The following is a 20,383-nucleotide window of genomic DNA, read 5'->3' as shown; positions in this document are numbered from 1 at the left end:
GTGAGTAAATAAAAGATTAATGTTTATTTCTATTGGATTGAGGAACACTGGTGGTACAAGAATTAAGCACTTGGCTACTAACTAAAAGCTTGGCTATTCGAACCCACTTAGTAGCTCCAAGGAAGAAAGACCTGGTGATCTGCTTCTGTAATGATAAAAACAAAACAAAACAAAACAAAAAAAACAAACCATTGCCTTCGAGTTGGTTCTGACCTATAGCAACTGTATAGGGCAGAGTAGAACCAACCATATGGGTTCCAAAGAGCAGCTGGTGTATTCAACCTACCCACCTTTTGGTTAGCAGCCGAGCTCTTAACAGCTGTGTCACCAGGGCTCCCCTATAACGATTACAGCCTAGAAAACCATATGGGCCAATTCTACCCTGCCACATGAAGTCACTTAAGTCTAAAATCATCTCAACAGTACCTAACAACAACAACATTTCTATTGGAATAGAAAAGTCTTTGTAAAGAAAAGTTCTCAACGGTTCATTGGAAAAGCGTGAATTACAAAATCACTTTTTAAATACACTAAGTCAGTTGGAGAAGGCACTTTGAGGGAATGACATTGAGAAATCATAAGACAACAAGAAGGCCTGTGATGTTGGACATAGATAAGGGGGTGAGTGAAGATCAGGGGGGAGGGATAGGATATAGAGAAGAGTGAAGCACATTGATAGCAACAGCCAAAAGTTGTTGCTGAATAGGAGGAAAACATGAAGCTTCTGTGGTCCTTGGGTGGTGCAATTGATTATGCACTTGAAAACTAACTGAAAGGTTGGTGGTTTGAATCCACCCAGAAATGCCTTGGAAGAAAGGCCTGGTGGTCTGCTTCCAAAAGTCACAGCCTTGAAAATCCTATGGAGTGCAGTTCTACTATGCAACACATGGGGCCATCATGAGTCAGAATCAACTCGGCAGCAACCAATTGGTTTGTGAAAACACTGGTAAATGTTGGAGAAGCATAAAAGGCAAATGCTCCAAACGAGCTGTTTGGAAAACTGGAGTGACTTGTTTCTCCAAGGTTCAGATTAAACATTTATCTAAGAGAAGGAGATGTGGCTTCTGACTGTAGATTTTTGCTAGAGGTAACAGGAATTCACCATTCTTTCAAGTTCAGTTTCCAAGAAAGTATTTTTCTTTACTGTCTAACTTTGCTTGCTTCACTCTCCACCTCAGAGCAGTATGTAAGAAGGCACAGCCTTGGACCTGGGGTCCCATTTCCACTATTGCTCTAATAATGAAACTGAGATAACTAAGCTACTCCAGTTTTCTCATAATTAAAATGGGCTTAGTCATAGTTGGTCATGTCAGCAATTCTGCCTTTTAAATTATTTGTGTTTGTAATTATTCCTTTCAAGACCCAATTATTTTCTGCTCCAAATTTTTCATGTGTTTTTATTAATGGAATGCATACTGAATCATTGAGTGTGCTTGAATTTTTGATATGTACTTTCTGTGGATTTTTTTCTTATCTCATCCCACTAATCCTACCCTCAGAGTCCAGAGGGACATATATATCCCACTAATTTTATCTCCCTGAGCCCAGTGAGACATATGTGTCCCAAAAAACTTTTTATCAAAATCCATATTTCCATACTGAAAACACTGGTTTAGCACCACTTCATACAATGCCCTGTAAAAACAATCATTTGTAGCACACACCTGTTTTTTTCCTTTTCAAACCATCATACAGCACACACTGTCTGGGAAGGTAATTTCCCAATAAACTCCAGAGGCAGAAAATATAGGTGGGCAACTGTATATCTCAGCAGTCCTGAAAAGGTTATACCTCTACTACCTGTAGCCAAAAATGCTGTCTTCTGTTTAATAAAAAAAAAAAAAAAAATGAGGCTATGAACATATGAATATTATAAATATTCTAAATGGAATGACAAAAGAAAATAATATGTTAGACAGCTTAAGGCTGAAAATAGGTGGCATATAGAAAGTGTTAGTCTGGAGTTGAATGAGGCAGAGATATGAATTGTGTGAAAGATGGATTGGAAGCAACCCAAGGAAGCTGGTATCAACAAAGAACCTAGAGAAAAAAAATAAAAATATTAGAATATTTGGAGAAAAGCACCTAGGAGGAAAAACAACCAGCTCAGTATTTTCAGGTGACTCCTCTAAGTGCAGAAGGATAACTAATTATTTTTTTCTATTCTTTTTTTTTTTTCCAAAAACCAGTAAGTTTGAGGAAATTGCTTAATTGCTGTGGTTGTCAAATAAGTCATAGATGAGAAGTTAGACTTTGTGTGCTAAAATAAACAAAGCAACATTCCATCACCTTTTCAGCTACTGTACCTTCTTACCTAGGTGGCATAATTTATACACAGTCTCTGTTTCTTACAAAAAGCATTGGCAATAGGAGGTCAAAAACAGTTGTTGATGAAGTTTATTAACTACCTTCCATGCTGGTTCCCCAGGAGTCCCTGGGTAGCACATATGGTTAAGTGCTCAGCTACTAACAGAACGGTTGGTATTTTGAATCCCAGAGGCACCTTGGAAGAAAGGCCTGGAGATTTACTTCTGAAAGTTCACAGCCATTGAAAACCCTATGGATCACAATCTATTCTGATACACATGGGGTCGCCATGAGTCAGAAGCAACTTGATGGCAACTGGTTTGCTTTTTTTTCTTTTATGCTGGTTCCCCGAAATAAAAAGCATCAGCTTTGCCTTAGTATATGGGCTTAGAAAGTTTCAGTGGCAGTGATCCTTACAGGGAAAAAGAATTTTGAAAAAAGCAATTAAAACTAAGGGAGGAAAAAAAAAAAAAAGATTTCAGCACAGATGGCCTGGTTTGTGATGGGAAAAGAGGTCAGGTGTAATATAACATTCCATTTCATTTCTAAAGTGAAAAATGCCTATATATTGACAAGAAAAGTCTGGTCCTTTGATTCAGCCAAGAAGGTCAGGTCAATTTTATCTTTTAAAGAAATAGATCACATAATTGGTTGCTTGAAAGTAATTGAAAGTTGGCACAATCGTGGAACTATTTCCCCTGAAGACTCACTCCTCTTAAATTGAGCAAATGTCAGAAGCAGACATTAAAAACCTAATGTTTGACTTCTAATTCTCAAAGATTTTATTGTGTGTGTTTCCTGTGGACTTGTGTACATGAACTTTCCTGGGCTGTGTAAATGGTTTACGCCAGGCTGCATCTGACCGCTGATCCCTTAAATGGAAGCAGCGTTTCAGAAACTATTAGTGGACTAGAAATAGAAGGCCTGGTTAGTCTAGTGATTTGTAACTCCTTCAGACCCAATGCCCTCTTTTCATAATGAACATTCTTTGTGTTTGACTTTTGCTCATTTTAATATTTTGATTTATATACAGTAAAATCAACTTTTGTCTTGATGTACTTACAGTTTTGAGTTTTAATACATGTATAAATTCACATAACCACCACTACAATCAGGTCAAAGAACAATTCCACTGCTCCGAAAACTCCCATGTACTAAACCTTTGATCTTTGCCCCCATCCTAAACCCTTGAGAAACATTGACCTATCTGTAACCTGTCCCAAAAGCTTTGCTTTTTTCCGGAATTTCATATTAATGTAATCTAATACTGTGTAATCTTTTGAGACTGGCTTTAGTTGGGGTTAATTCTCCATTGTGTTTCTACATGTCTGTGACAGCTTTCATTTTGAAGTACTTTTTCAAGAACATTTGCATAACAGTCTTAGAATATAGAGTCAGTGTCTCCCTTTGAAGAAGTGGGCAGATTTATTCCCTGAACAGGATGGTAAAAATTATGCCTTCTTCTGAGGGAAAGGTTGGGAATGATTGCTTGTAGACCCTTTTATAAGATTAGGGGTTTTCCAAGGTAGCGTTCCCCAGTTATGACAGAAACCCACTATGTGCATAGTATTTACCTGAGCCTGCCATGGCATTGCCCCATGGGGTGGTGGGGTAGGGGAACATATTCAGACTTGAAGCTTATACTGTCTGCTGTGCTGTAATAATGTCTTTTGTCTCTATCCTAGGAGTTTTGTGTCTTCTGCCAGTATCTAAGGAATCATGACAGGCTAACCTTTTAGCTTGCAAGCAGGATAAAAACTCAGGCTCTTCATGATTTTCAACACTTCTTTCTTAATGTATTTTGAGTCATTATGTTTGTGTGTGTCAGTAGTTTTGTTACTTTATATTACTAAGTAATATTCCATTGGATGGATGTACAACACTTTGTTTATCTGTTTCTTTGTTGAAGGACATTTGAGTTGTTTCTAGTTTTTGATAATTTCGAGTAATACTGCCATAACCACCATTTGTATACAGGTTTTTGTGGGAACATAAGTGTTCATTTCTTTTCTGTATATATCTAAGAGTGGAATTGCTTTGTCATATAGTGACTTTATCCAAAACTGTTAACTTTATGAGAAGCTGTTTTCCAGAGTGGCTCTAGCTTTTTTCATTCCCACGAGCAATGGATGAGGTTTTAGTTATTCTGGATTCTCACCAGCACTTGATATTGTCAGAATTTGTTTTGTTTTGTTTCCCAACATTCTAATAGGTGTGTAATGGTATCATTATGGCTGTAATTTGCGCTTCTGTAATGACTAAAGGTGTTGAGCATTTTCATGTGTTTATTTACTATCTGTATATCTTGTTTGACGTGTTTATTCAAATCTTTTGCTCGTTTCTAAATTGGGTTGTTTGGAGAGATTTTGATATATTCTGTATACAAGTACTTTGATAGATAACATGGTTTGAACCCATTTTCTTCCAGACAATTGTTTGTCCTTTCATTCTCTTACCAATGCCCTTTCAGAAAAAAAAAAAAAAAAAGTTGATTTTGATCAAGTCCAATTGAGGAAGTCCAATTTATCAATTGTTTTACTCCATGGCTTGTACTTTTGGTGTCATATTTGGAAACTTTTTGCCTAAGCCAAGGTCATGAAAATATTCTGAATTTTCATCAATGAAAATTATATTTTGTGTTTTAAGTCTATAATCTATGCTGAATTAATTTTTGTATAAAGTATGAGATAGGGGTTGAAATTCACGTTTTGCCTATGAAAGTTCAATTGTTCTGGCATCATTTGTTCAAAAGACTATAATTTCTCTTTTGGCTAGTCTTTGCACGTTTGTCATTAATCAATTGACTGTGTAGGACTATTTCTAGGCTCTCTATCCTCTTCCATTACTCTATTCGTCTATCCTTTCATCAATACCACACTCTATTACTGTAGATTCAGAGTGAATTTTAAAAATTCACTAGTGTGAGTCCCTCAACTTTGTTCTACTTTCCCAAAATTGTTTTGGCTTTTCTAGCTATTTTTCCTTTCCATATAGATTTTATAATCAGCTTGTCTAAATCTACAAAAGCACAAACCTTCTAGAATTTTGATTGGGATTGCATTAAAGAGTAATAGACTCATGAGATTGGGATTGCATTAAAGAGTAATAGACTCGTTTGAGAAGAATTGACATCTTAACTATATTGGGTCTTCCAAACCATGAACTCAGTAATCCCTCTATTTATTTAGGTCTTAATTTCTCTCATCAGCATTTTGTACTTTTATTATTTTGCTTTCACTTTTCATAAATGTCTAAAAGAATTTAAGAGTCCTCCCCCCAAAAGTCTATTATTTTTAACCTAGATATTCACTGTAACTCTTCTCTGTTTCCACCAATCTTAAACTGTTATGTCATAAACTTTGTCTCATCTTTATCAAGTTCTTGAATGGAAAGACCTGCCTCAACTAAGAAAAAAAAAAAAAAGGAAAGAAAAGAAAATCGTAAATATTATGCTTTTGACCTTCCTCCTTCTAGATTAACTATGATTCAGCCAAGGTAGTGGTTACATTACTGTGGTAGGCAATAAATTCAGCTTTGCTTTATTTACAGGTTATTTTGGTGGTATTTTCCAGTAGTTGAGACAGTGTTGTGTGGTATTTTCCAGTAGTCAGACAGTGCTGTGTGAGGAAGTGATGCCAGGAGCTGTAACTGTCTTTTGCAAACATGAGGACAGAAGCAAACATACAGAACAGTATGAGAGGGATGGGAAGAGCCTAGGTCCTTGGTGATACTGTTGGGTGACAAAATCAATCCTGGAACTACATATACTCAGATGTCAAGTGATGGTAAATTTCTTCATGGCTTCAATACAGTTAATCAGGTATTTGATTACTTGCAGCTGAAAGACCTCTTGATAAAAATAACTGATTTTGTTCCACCCTAGTCTATTATTCCCATCTCCCTTCATGCCTCATCCTTTCCTATGCTTTAACCAAAGTGGTTGACATATCACTATTTTTCTGGATCTGTTCCTAAACTTTTACTTTTTATCTTAGACTGGACTGTCCTCTCTACCCACTCCCTCTTCACTTTCCTCACCTCCTTATCAACCCACCCTTCTAGGAAGGATCCGACCAAATGCTATGTCTTTTAAATATTTCTGACTATACTTATGCTCCCACCCTCCATCACACGCGCACACACACATACACACTTGATCTACAGAATGTTTATTGTAAATGCTCACACAACTCAGCACACAGCTAAATACCATAATAACTAAAGTTTACTGAGTACTTATTTTACGCCGGACACCATAAGTACTTTTATTTACATTGTCCCTCTTAATCTTCACAAGAAGCTTATGCAGTAATTACTATTATTATCTTCATTTTACCAAGGATAAAATGAGGTTAAAGAAGCTTAGTAAGTTTTCCAAGGTCACACAGACATCAGGTAATTAGCAAAGCTATAAAAATACCAACCCAGTCCTAGCTCCAGACTGGAACTCGTATAAACTACATTACACAGAAGTGTTACACATGGTAATGTAACAGTGATTTATCTTCACTGCTATTGCATATTGTGAGAGAACAGAGACTGTGTCTTGTATTCTCCTCTCTGCTGAGCACGTGCCTAGCACATATAGCTAGCCAATGAATGCTCCTAGGTGATTAGGTGACAACCCTCTTCTCTAAGTATGGAGTTCTCCATCCTCTTCTCTTCAAGCATTCCCCAGTGCTCCAGTGTGGTCTTTCCCCCTGTGTAAACACATCTATCTTTGTAAGACTTTTGACTAGGCCTATCAGAACTGTGATAAATTAATTATAATTAAGGTGTTAGCAACTGACAATCGCTTGTGATTTCCTCCTCTAATTTTTGGAGAAAAAACCCAAAGGAATGGCTGTTTCATGGCAAAGCTTCAAGTATATTATGAGATTATTGAAAGTAAACTGTGTTGATTGTATATTCAAAAAACTTTTTTTGAACAAGTTATGGCAAGCTGGTGGCAATGATAGGTGAGATTATTTTGGCGGAGGGCCAATGAAAAAGAAGCAATCTTTTTAATATCACAGCAACCTGGTCTCTTCAAAACACAAAGCTTCTTCACTGATTCTTTACAGGGGAGTGCACAGATATCTCAGCACCCTACTCTCCTTTTCCTGGGTGGAGTCTAATACAATAAACTCAAAAGGCCAATGCTGCTTCTTCATTAATGGTCTAGTTGTGAATGTGGTTTTAAATAAATACTTAAATAATTTCCACATTCTTATCTAAATTCATATTAAGAAACTATGAGCAAAAATTAAATTCTCTCTAGCAGGAGTGATGAGCACCAAAATCTTTGAACATGTTAAAAAATTTGTTGAACTGAAAATATAGACTCAAATTTCCTGTAGAAGCAAGCTAGGCAGGGCTTTTCCAAACTTGTCTGATGAGAATTATTATGATGGATACATATTAAAATGTAGACTCCCCTCCAGACCTCCAGGAGATTCTTAAGAGGAAGAGTGGGGAACACTCTACTGGGACATTAGTTTAAATGTTCTTCGATAAGGTTTATCATGTGGACGTGGGTTGGGGGGGCGATCCATACCATGAGGTCATGCCTAGAAACATTTTTGTTCCCCCTCTCTTTCAAGAAACATTCATGGCAGGCACTGCCAATGCTAAGAATACAAAGATAAGCAACAATTCTCATTCCAGTGCCAGAAAAAGATAATAAACAGTTATATACAGGGTTTTTTTTTTTTTTAGTAAGTGCTAAAATCAAAGTTATTACTAGATTTTATAACACTTAGATGCTTAGAGAGAAGAAAATGCCTCATCCAAGTATTTAAGGCAAATTTGACATCTGCTAAGGAGAGGTCACCACATAGAAGACCCATAAATAAAGACACAGTGGGTTGAGGAAACCTGGTGTTTTCTGAGCACTGTAAAAAGTCTAGCATGGCTGGAGCTCAGGATCAAGTTGGGAAGAGTGGCGGTAGATGAGACTATGAGAGCCAGATGGTGAAAGGCCTCACATGCCATCTTAAAGAAATTGGACTTCATCCAGTGGACAATCTGGAGTCATGGGGAAGAAACTTAGATGTGCCCCTAGATGTCCCTAGATGCCTTTGGTTTAAAATGAATTGGAAATATAACTTGACAAGAATGCCTCCACATTGGAGTTTAAGTCAACTTTGTCTTGAGCTAATATTTTGTAATAGTCATTTTCATACTTTGTTATTGTAGTGGAAACTCTTCTCAGCTGATACTTTATACAGAAGTTCAATATGCAAGATAGATACAAAGAGGCTGCTTTGGCTGATGTAAAAAGTTTAGCTCCATGGCAGTATTCCTATAATGTACTACGGTTTTCTAGTGTACTAAGGGACAGTTAGAAATTTAATTCTATGCCCCTAAAAGGCTGAATAATTGAATGGATATTTAGAATCTTACTGTTGAAGGGTAATTCAGATATCATCTAGTTCAATCTCTACCTCTGAACAGTCCTTTACAATGTCTCCTAGGGCCCCTTCCATGCAGTGTTCCCCAGGAGATGTCCAGTCCACTGAATTGAACCTGCCTAAGTTTAAACACTTCCTGTGAAGGGAAAGCATCTGCATTCTCATGCAGTTTTACTAGTTACCATTTCATTTCCAACTCACAGTGACCCCATGTGTGTTAGAGAAAACCGTACTCCATGGGGTTTCCAATGGCTGATTTTTTGGAGGTATATCGCCAAGCCTTTCTTCCAAGGTGCCTCTGGGTGGAACAGAACCGCCAACCTTTTGGCTAGCAGCTGAGTGCATTAACTCACACAGTTTATCCTCTGGTTAAATAGCTTCAGTCATCAACAACTACATTGGTAGACCCTTGCCTTCAATGTAGAAGACCTGGGTATAATTCCTGGCCAATTATTCTCATGCACAGTCACCACCCATCTGTCACTGGTGGTTTGCACGTTACTGTGATGCTGGACAGGTTTCAGTAGAGCATCCAGACAAAGAAAGGGTAGGAAGAAAAGCCTGAGGATCTACTTCTGAAAATCAGCCAATGAAAGTGCTACAGATCAAATGGTCTGATCCACAACCAAGCATGCGGATGGCACAGGGCCGGGCAGCATTTTGTTCAGTTGTGCACGGTGTTGGCATGAATAAGGGACCAACTCCACAGCAGCTAATTACTTTATATTAAATAGGCATCTTCTTATTCAAATGAGGTCTTTTGGAGTAACCAACTCAAAATTATAGCTATTAAATCTCCTTTTGTTCACCTCTTAAATTTCTTCAATTTTTTCTTAAAACAGGCACTCCCCTGCTGGATCTCCATTCTTCCAGATGCATTCCAATTTGTCAATGCTGCCTCTTGAAAATGGAATCACCAGACACAGGTAGAATGTTTGTGTCACTACTTCTAGCTTTCGTCTTTTTTTTCTTAATAGCTTTACCATAAAAGGGCCTAGTCAGGGGTTCTCTGGTTAACATTATCCTAAAACATAAGAAAGAGGTATCCAAGAAACAAAAGAATGGCATTAAGAAACAGCTGAGTGTTAAGGCAGACATTGATCCACTGTGTGAAAATGGAGTTTGATGGAATGCTGACATTTAACATTATAGTGAAAACTGGTATGCTGTCAAAGAATGCCAGACATTTTTGTGGGAAAATAAGAGCCCAGAACAGTGAGAGGAATATAGCAGAGGCTCAGTATTTGTGGAATGAATAAAGTGAACAGCCATATAACATTGGGCAAGGAAATATCTGTAGTTTTGATGATGTTAGGTTTGTCCAATCCAAGTGACTTCCAGTCTGAGGAGAATCTAAGTACTCAGGTAAGGTAAACTGAAAGGCACCTGTTTCTAATGGAGTATGATGGATCCAGTGAATGAAAGACATGAAATAGTCAAAAAGCCTGAGACATTTAAGGAAGGCCATTCTCACTGTCCCTCCTGTGGAGCTAACTTCACGTTAGGGCCCTGGTTTCTGGGCAGGAAGATGGATATGTACTAAAACTTATTTCACATGGACATGGCAGGATAAGAGTAGGACAGGGATGTTTCCGGAGAAGATCACTGAGTGCTTGGCATCGCCATTACATTTTTTGGGTTGATTTCAGAATATACTTCCAGCTTTGATGCTTTAGTCTAAGCCATACCATTGTCCAAAAAAAAAAAAAAGGGCAGATACTCCCTTCCATCCCATTTTGGACTTCTGTCTCCTTACCATCAATTACCATACAAGTTTAGTCTCTGAAGATTTCCTTTCTTCAAACATCAATAAAAAAGAATATAAGTAGAAGATGGGTTTAAACAAACAAAATTTCTGACCTGGGGTGAGTCAAACCTAGAACGTAATTCTTTAAAAGCTAGATGAAAATTCAGCACTGAACATGAACCCCATGAGAGGTAGGTTGGGTGTGGGAATATGGAGGACAGGAGGCCGAGTGAATGTGTGTGCGTGTGTGTGTGTTTGTGTGTGACAGAGAGAGAGAGACAGACAGACCCAGACACCAAAGGTTCACTGGCATGAGCAACAATTCAACAATTTGGGTTATACAAAACAAACTACCCATTGCCATTGAATCAATTCCAACTCATAGTGACCCTATAAGGCAGAGGATTTCCAAGGCTGTAAATATGGAAGCGGACTGTCACATCTTTCTCTCTCAGAGCTGCTGGTGGGATCGAACCATCAACCTTTTGGTTAGCAGTCAAGCACTTAACCACTGCACACCGGGGTTCCATACAACTTGGGTTTGGTCTAATAAATGATGATCTGGCATGATTATTCCTTTTGGAAAAATAACTTCCATTTCATACATTTCTTTCAAAGTTCAAATTATTATATAAAAATATATGTATTTCCTAACTAGTGACCGAATGACCAAGCAATACTCACATCAACTGCTTATTTTAATGTCAAATGTTTATTTCTATGCCATAGTTGCCTTAGCACAATTTGTAAAAGAAAAGAATCAAAAAAAAATTATTTTCTTTTTGTCAGGATATTTTCTTTGCAGTTATAAGAAAGAAAATAAACACCTTGGTACCAGAATTACCATTTCTTTCACATCATTCAAATAAGTTGCATCTAAATATTTTCCTCATGTATCATTTTTTTAGGATGGAAAAATATCCACGGGGGAAAAAAAAAGTTTGGATTCATTAAAATAAACTTGGGATAGTCTTTGTCAGAGAATATATCTAGAACATCTTTGTTTTGGTACACTATATCACTAATTGTCATATTCTTATTATTTAATATAACAGGCATACTTCATTACATAAAACAAAGTGCACTAAAAATGAACAATGTTAGAAACAAACTGAAATTTGGTGTATTTAAATATTCGGGTGATTAGATATTAGCTGAAGCGCCGGTATACAAATTTCATATCAATACAAACGCAACTCTCTTCTGTGATGAAAATGCACTTGAGAGCTTAGCTCTTTTGGCTTTAGCAGATAGGGGATCCAATACAACTGAAACAACCTGATAACAAATTGATTTTTTTTTTTTTGTTCCAATTAAAAGGAATGCTCTGGTTTCATAACTGGCTCCCATATTTGTGGAGCCAGAAGATGGCATTTGCTCTTTAAATAGATTTCTCTTTTCTGATTTGAGACACAAATCCACCAAGATTCTTACAGTGGAAGTAGGCACCACACCTTAGATCACGAGGCTGGAGGAAGCCTGTTAAGCAAATCCGTGATGCATGGTTGTGGGCCCAGCACCTAGAAGACGCCATGGTGGCTGTGCACGTGAATCCCTTCAGCAGACTCAGTGAAAGGATGAGAGTTCTTTAAGTTCATGCACATTTTATTGAGTAGTAATATAAAATGCTTTTTCTTTTTCAGTGTTACAAGTGCATGCTTTGATTGCCAACATTTCAGAAGTCAAATTACAAAGGCAAGGCTTTAGGCTGTAGTGAATTACTTGGGCACTTATACAATTGTTAAAAAATATGAATGGACTGTTGTTGTTGTTGTTTTCAGAATGAACCAGTTGTAACCCGTAACTGATATACAAAGGGAAAAAAGTGAAAAAAGTATGTATTTTGTGGCACATGACGGAACAGAACAAAATAACTAAACCATTATGACATTAACAGTTACCATGCATTTAGAGTTTCACATGTAACTACAAACTTATTTAAATTTCACAAGGTTTGCTAAACATGCTAACCATCTATATGTGCACTGACAAGCTTATGTTAAAAACTTTTAAGAATACTCTCCCCTTTAGATTTTTTTTCAAAGCTTTTTTGATTACAAAATTTCAAAGGCATTAAGCATTTTAGAATATAAAGTACGCCAGTATACATACATTTCCAGTATACGTCAGACCACTAAGCGCATTACAGTCCCATACAGGCCAATACAGCCATTTTTTGTTTTTCTTAAAAAACATGCATAGGCAGATTTTTTTTTTTTTTACAGAATATAGATGCTTTATCACTGTACTTAATATGGTGTCTTGTTCACTATACTTAAAAATGCACCACTCATAAATATTTAATTCAGCAAGCCACAACCAAGACTTGATTTTTCAACAAAAACCCCTAAATATAAACAGCAAAAAAGGATAGACGTAATTATTCCAGTTTTTTAAAACTTTAAAGGAAAGATATTCATTGCCAAATTAATAAGTGTTATATGGAAAGAAGGGCATCCAAGCACACTAAAGAGACCTGAGGTAAGCATAATCTGTACAAAATTAACTGTCCTTTTTGGCATTTTAACAAATTTGCAACATTCTTTTTTTTTTTTCTTTTTCTATTTTTTTTAAGACTGCCTAATTCAGTTTATAGCCATTGTCTGACAAGAGTAGCAAAACATTATCAATAAATAGTCCTTATTTAGTTTGTACATCATTTTGTTAAAAATGTTTGATGTCATCCATTTTTAGTGCTGCGACTGTAAACGTACAATAGAGTAAGAAATTAGACAAAGTTTTCATGTCCAGTAACACAATAAAAGGCCTTTCGTTAACCTATCTAGAAGTCCCCAATGTAGTAGGAAAACACATTCATTCCCCTAACATTGCTGTATATACTAGCATTAGCTTTCTTTTTAATTTTTTTTTCCTATAAGCATTTTTAAAAGGCATACCCAAAGGAGGTGTTTAATCACCACCCCCACCAAAATATAGTTTATTATCTCTCTCCCTCTTTTTAAATGATAGTGTAAACTGAATCCAATTCCTGGCCCCCAGAGCAAATAAGCTACCATCTGAGGCAAGAACATCCAACTGCTGATATGCAGCAATCCCCATCATGCCCTGCAGCTCAAAAAAAAAAAAAAAAGAAAAAGAAAAAAGAAAAAAAAGGTGAACAGGAAGTGGTCACTGAATATTGCTGCTATTACTGCCATTGCTGTCCGTGCCGTTAGTCTCTGAGGCGAGGGCCTTGTTGATGGAGTTAAGGTTGGCGTCAGAGGGCATAGCATCTCTGCGAGGCGGCATCCTCTCGTTAATTCGGTCTAAGCCCTTGGCCTCCTCGAAGCTAGTGATCTTATGTTGTGGAGAAAATCCTTTGATAGCTAAACAGAAAATCATTAAAAAGAGAAATATGGTCAGTCAGAGGAAAACAAAGGGCACAGTTGTTGCATTTGGTGATGTTAGAGATTTCGCAGTGAGAGAGGGAATCCTTTAGTAGAGAACAAAGTGACGGGACCTGAACACAACACAACAGACTCCTTACCATACTTGAAGATAATCAAAAGGTTTGAAAACAGCCAATGTCTCTTGCCAACCAAAATGTCCTCTAGAAGTTATTAAGGTGTAAACATTTCTCTTGTCCTCATGAAAGTTTAATTCAAAGAAATCCCAAGTGGATGTGCAAGGAGAAAAGCTGCTACCCTGTATAGGTCTCCAGACCCAGCATCAACTATGCATGTTATTAGCATGATTAGTGCATCAAATACCATAGCCTACACAGATATTAACATATTCTTACTTTTATTACTTTACTGTGTTAGTATTGGCAAATTCAGTGGAATTACTGGGTCTGCTATACCTAAAAATCCAGTAAAGAGATTACAGTAGAAGCTATAAAGAGCTATAAATGGGATTAACTTGAGGGATTTTCATGCTGTCTCAGAATCCCAGAAAGACTTCCTCTCAAATAACTCAGTGATGACACCAAAAAAAAAAAAAAAATGAAATTATTAGCTCATGTTTCCCCACCCAATTTTGGAAGTATGTGGAGTAGGTGACAAGCTAAGAGAAAACCAGAAAAATCAAGATCAGATTACTGAGTAGATAAGCCCTGTCTGCCCTTCAACAGTGAACGGGCCAAACTGATGTTCATCTGGTATCTATTACTGCCTAAATTTAGCAAAGGAAAACTATTTCTTAGTAGATCAATGTACACGTAAGCTATAGTTAAAGAATAACAAGGGAAAATGCCTTTCATAATTTTTAGAAAAAACAAATTGGACTGGTTTTGGCCCTATTCAGTTTAAACGTGGAATTCTCAAAGTGAGAGTCATGATAATTGATTTGTTTTCAGTAACCTTTAGTGTGCTATAGAGAGAGCCAAGGCATTTGTGCATGAAATTTGTTGGTCTCTTCAGTGGGTGCACCAACAACTGAGCTGAAAGTAAAAATACGTAAACGGGGAACCAATAACATCAGTTTGTTTTACTCCTTGTGAAGTACAAGCTGGATATTTAAGGGCCGATCACCAATGCTGAACTGGGCTGCATCACCATGGCTGATTAAGGACAATTTCATGGTACCTTTATCCTACCCACCCTTATTTGGGAAAAAAAAAGGAAGTACTTTCAGGCTGAAACTTGGCCAGTCACTCCTACACAAATGTGCGGTGCCTTTCATTAGTATGGATATGGTCTTTAAAATATACAGTTATCTCAAAACTCATTAACTATGAGAAATAGTTTACTCCCCCTCTACATTTTAAATATTAGCATAATGGTGATTAGTCAACGGTGAGAGGAAGAAGATGGGGAATTGCGGAAAGACCAAGGCCCAAAGCAAAGCTTCTTAATTCTTCTCTAATTTCATAATAAATTGTAAGATAATAGAGCTGCCTAACAAGCACCCACCCTGAAAACTAAATCAATGATTTTGAGGGACAAAATAATGGTATGAAGTAGAACTCTACTCTTTTTCTAAACTACTGTATCACTTCATTATAATCAGTAAATATACAACCTTTTATAATCAGTGTAATTTATAAAGAAGCAATTATCTTGATTTAAATGGTAAAAGTGGAATCTCAAGGTTGTAAAAGTCAATAGGGTGGGGGTGTACAAGTTAAAAATCTAGCTGGAATAATGTATGTTTCCGGAATGGGGCTCCATTTTCAATCAGTTTTTGTCTCTCCTGGTATGGAAGAATGTGCTCTGCTGTAGTTGCTGGTCAGACAATGGGTATTAGCAATTTACATTGGTAGTATACTTAACACAACACAGAGTCACAGAAACCACAGAAAACAGCCAAACTATCAACAAGAATGCACACTGCAGATTAGAATTTGCCAAGAGGAACAGAGAATTCCCACATAAATAGCAGTTGACTCACTGCTATTTAGGAAGCAGTTGTATTTTCTCTTACAGTGGTGTCATTTCCCCTACCATATCCAAATCACGTACAAATTGGAAGAGTCTAAAGTGGCACTTTTTACATCATACCAAGGGACCATATGCACACAATTTTGGGAAAAATAAAGTTATCTTGCAAGAACAAAATACAACTGAAGAATTTTGTTTTAAAGGGGAACTTCAAATTATTCTTTTTAAAATTTCCAGAAGATATGGTACGTATAATATGAAAAACTATTTGGATAAGCAGTTCTCTCATAACCATGTATTTAAAAAGCACTCAATTAAAAAGCAATTACTTTATTGTCCTTGAGCAGCACTAGGACACAATCGGTGATGTACACGTCTTGATTTCCCCTGTAGCACCTAGTACAGTGCCTGGCCCAAAGCAGGCACTCAGTAAACATGAATCGATTGACCGACTCCTTGATATTCACTATTCTTGTTACCGGCCACTTCCATAGCCACTAGATATCTTTAACGCTTTATAATATTTTTCTTGCATTGTTCTATAAGTACCAGTAGGTTAAGATTTGACAAGACTAACAGAACTGTTCATCTCATACACATCTGTCTCATGTTGGAATATTTTTTAGAGAGACATAAATTAATGTTGAACTACAACAAAGCACTATTCAAATAAGCTGTTTTTTTTGGTAGAAACTTCCAAAGACTAGAATTAATAAAGTTATTTTTATTCTCTCTTTTTCAGTGCTGACTGAAAGTGCTTTGAGGAAGGGACATGGTTCAGCTCAAGAATTTTTTTTTTTACATTATTTGTCAAAACAGCTGCCATAACCCCCAGCCCACATCATTCAAGATATAGAATCCTTTTTGTTTTCTGTGATTATATGAGGTTCATTGTATACAAAGTCAACATAGCTTTAAGAAAAAAAAGAAAAAAAAAAACCAAACAAACAAGCCATAAAAGGACATTTTCCCCTTTAAAGCAAGAATATTTTGGTTAATACTGAGCCACAACTGTTAGCCCAACACCCACACACTCTGTACAAGCTACAGCAAAAAAAATGAATACACCCAGCAGAGCCCTTATCTGTTGTAGGTACAACAGAAAGGGGACTGGCCAATTTACCTTCATCAGCCTCAATAGCCTCAACAGTAGCTGAAGAGAAGAAAGGGGGTGCAAAATGAATGAGAAAAATGAGCAGAGGATTTTTAACTCTAAGAACAAATCAGTGACGATCAAAGGAGCTAAGAGAACTAATGTTCCTGTGAGTGCTGGATTCTGGCACAGACAACAAAACAGAAATTCTAAGAAGAAATGAAAAAACAAAACAAAAAGAAAATAAGTTTAATTAATGAACTGGGTACATCTACCTATCTGAGTGAATGGCTTCGGCTTTTGTTCACTAAATAATTGACAACACAATGAAACCTTCAGAAAAAGATTCAGGAAAGTTTTCTTTTACTTGGATTAAATGGATAAAGGCCCAGCTAAATCTAAAACGTGCATTTGACTCACACACAGTACTATAAACCATTGCTGTGCTTGCTGGTTCACAGCTTAAAAATTCCCAGCAAAATGGCAGAACTTCCAGCAGTGCCGCGATGTCTGTAAGGTAATTCATGTTATTTAACATTCACGAGCACTACTTCCTCAGGTAATGGAGAAGCCGGAGGGGGAGGGAAGTGTGTTTGTGTGTGTGTGTGCGTGCAAATTTGGGAGAAGACTAAAGTCAGTATGCCTGAGTTGATAATATGCATGTGACTTTTTAAAAACAAGGACCAAGTCTAATTAAATTTGAGTAGGTGGGAGAGAGGCAGGGCAGAAAGGGAAAAGGAAGGGAAAATCTAGCCTGAATTTTTCTTGCCCGGCAACCCAATTTAAAATCAGTTCTCTTTTCTTTATCGGGATATTATTTTTGGAAACAAAATCATTGAAATGTTACAAATCAAGTGATAATGTGCCAGTAGCCACAATGATTCTATTAGCATTTTAAAGAATCCCACCCAGTGCCCTCGAGTCGATTCCGACTCATAGCGACCCTATAGGACACGCAGCCTAAATACTGTAAACCTCAGCATATTTCAGAGCCAAAACTTTAAAAGCCCATTGCTTTCCCAGCAATTTTTTATAATAAGGTTAAGGGCAACACTTTCACTATACAGGTGTATGTTGTTAAGACTAGATGCCATTTCCTTAATTAAATGCTAGAATGCAACACTTCTCTGTCAAAATGTTTAATATTAAAATTCTATCCCTTGACTTAAATTTGCATTTTTCTTAAAATTTAAAGTTTAAAACTAGAGCAACTGCCAAATGTATGCTGTAATTTACTTACAGTGCATTCTAGATTCTTAGGATAGAAATATAATAGTTACCTCCCTGGAGAAGAGCTAAATAGCAAAGCCTCACGTAATTTCTCCTTTGGACAAATGGAAGGAAGCAAGACAATAAATTATGAAGTTGTGGTAATGTATGTGGTTTAAAATATATACTCAGCTTTCAAATTCTCAGGACAGATAAAGTTACAACCCATATGTAACTTTTACATGTGTATGTGTGTGTTCAACATAAAATAATACAAACCAATGGATTTAAAAGAAATTAAAAGAAAAAGCAAATAATCTAAGTTAAAAACACAGGTAAAAATCTGAAATGAAATAAAGAATTTAATAACTTAAGTAACTTAAGTTTAAAGGTAAAGCAAAACACCTGGAACCACACCAGCACTGACATACTAGAAATATGTACTGCCCATGACTAAATGTATCCTTCTAGAGTAAATGTGGCCATAGTTTCTGATAGTACACTCCTTGTACCTTAAAATGTCCTTACCAGAAACTAGGCAGATTTCAGTCAAGTAGGCAGATACATGTTTTGTGCATACAAATGAGCCACTTATGCTAATCTCTCAGTAAGTTTACACTGGTGGGAAAAATTTAGTGTTTTTAAAAGTTATTAAAATTATTTGTAGTGATAAATTAAAGGAGAATTTATTTCAATCGTATCACGGATCTTCCTACATTCATTTATAAAGTTTTGTCTTTTTGTGGAAACTGCACTGACTTTGAAATAAATTCATATAAAAATAAATAAGGAAAATTCTAGCGATGCCGCTAAGTTGTGATCACTCCGCAGGGGCGTGTACATGTTGAATGTTACTCTTTGTGTAGAGATGGTGTATCTGAAAATGTAACCACAAGAATATCTGAATAGACTGAAGGGCAGGGATAGAAAAGAAAATACAAAATAGATTCAGGGAAAGATACAGGAAAACAAGCAAGAGGCCGAGATTGTTTTGACAATGTCATAGCACAGTTTTGTTTAATTTTTTTTCTGTTAAAGTCTAACAGCTAAATTTCCATACAGCATTGCTAACATGAGATTCTGACAGTAATTTTAGTTAAAATAGATAACAAAACAGTATGAGTGCATAGAAACTGTGTACTCCAATACAGGAGCCACCAGCCATATGTGGCTATTTAAGTTAATGAAAATTAAATAAAATTAAAAACTCAGTTTCTCCATCCTACTAGAAACATTTCAAGTGCTCAATACCCATATGCTGCCTGTAGCTATCGTATTGGACAGCACAGACACAGAAGTTCCTCTGATTACACAAAGTTCTATTGGACAGAACTTTTTAATACAATATTTGTATTTCATGGATATGTTATTTTATTTTCAAAAATAAAATGTAGTAATACTCAGCCTCCTATGTTCTGAACTGATAAATCAGCTAAAAGAGACATATGGCTTCTAATTTTTATTCAAGTGGATAATGAAGTGATCATTTTTATATTTTTATTCTATTCTCCAATAAAATCTAGACTTATGGATATATATTAATGTGTATATGTGTAGTGTGTGTGTGTGCATTTCATCAATTAGATAAGATAATTAAATTAAAATGCAATTTAAAAGTTGTTTTTAGCAGGTGATTAGCTCAAGGTGGTCAAACCAATCGTGCCCGTAGACTTGTCGTATAGCTAGGCAAGTCTGAATATGTGGTAATACATAAACGGGGAGGAGAGCAGTGGGGTAAAAATTATATTCTGTTGGATGAGACAGGTCAAAGTGATGTGGGATTTCAGCCCTTCTTCCAGCTGAGAAGAAAGGAAGACCAAGACCAAGCTTACATGAATGAATAACCCAGGGCTCTAACAGCACAGCTGACCGAGGTGCTCCGGGCACATGGTCATACCAATGGGCCTGCTTACCGCTTTGCAGGGTTTGCTTCCCTCCAGAAAGCACTCCGCTGGGGAGCATGCCCGTTGGAGTCAAGCCTTTCAGCGTCAGCACACTCTCACTTTCTTCTCTGGAAAAAGACACAATGAGTTAAAAACATTAACTTTCTGTTTTCTTTTGTAAGAAAGAAATGACTCAAAAGAAAAACAAACACACATAAGAATTCCTGCTTACCTCCATCATTCTGGCTTTCTGAATTTTGTTTTTAACTTAAACATACTATACTTTCACACATTTATATAAAAGCAATGTCACACGAAAGGGCTGCTATGATAAAGTTTACAATTAGTTGTTGTGGTATGGTCTCCTCTGAAGAGAAAACAATTCTGATTTTTAATCAGGCCTCATAGTACAAAGTGTTCACTGTGCATCA

The 20,383-nt window shown here is 36.6% G+C and overlaps 1 protein-coding gene across 3 annotated transcripts in view; it reads right to left on the bottom strand.

Annotated features, from left to right (window-relative positions):
- Window positions 1-1,831: 1,831 nt before the first annotated feature.
- The window catches only part of PPP3CA (protein phosphatase 3 catalytic subunit alpha), a 366,845-nt gene continuing 348,293 nt past the window's right edge, over window positions 1,832-20,383 (bottom strand). For all 3 annotated transcript variants that reach the window (XM_064285505.1, XM_010590472.3, XM_064285506.1), the window contains 2 exons: window positions 19,983-20,080; window positions 1,832-13,772 (listed from right to left, as the gene is read on the bottom strand). In XM_064285505.1, coding sequence (XP_064141575.1) covers window positions 13,576-13,772; window positions 19,983-20,080 — 295 coding nt within the window. In that variant the 3' untranslated portion in view covers window positions 1,832-13,575. The remainder of the gene's footprint in view (window positions 13,773-19,982; window positions 20,081-20,383) is intronic.

This window comes from Loxodonta africana, chromosome 5 (assembly GCF_030014295.1).
Source record: "Loxodonta africana isolate mLoxAfr1 chromosome 5, mLoxAfr1.hap2, whole genome shotgun sequence".
Taxonomy (NCBI): Eukaryota; Metazoa; Chordata; class Mammalia; order Proboscidea; family Elephantidae; genus Loxodonta; species Loxodonta africana.
The sequence above is the reverse complement of the archived record's forward strand: the minus strand, read 5'-3'. Positions and strand labels throughout refer to the sequence as shown.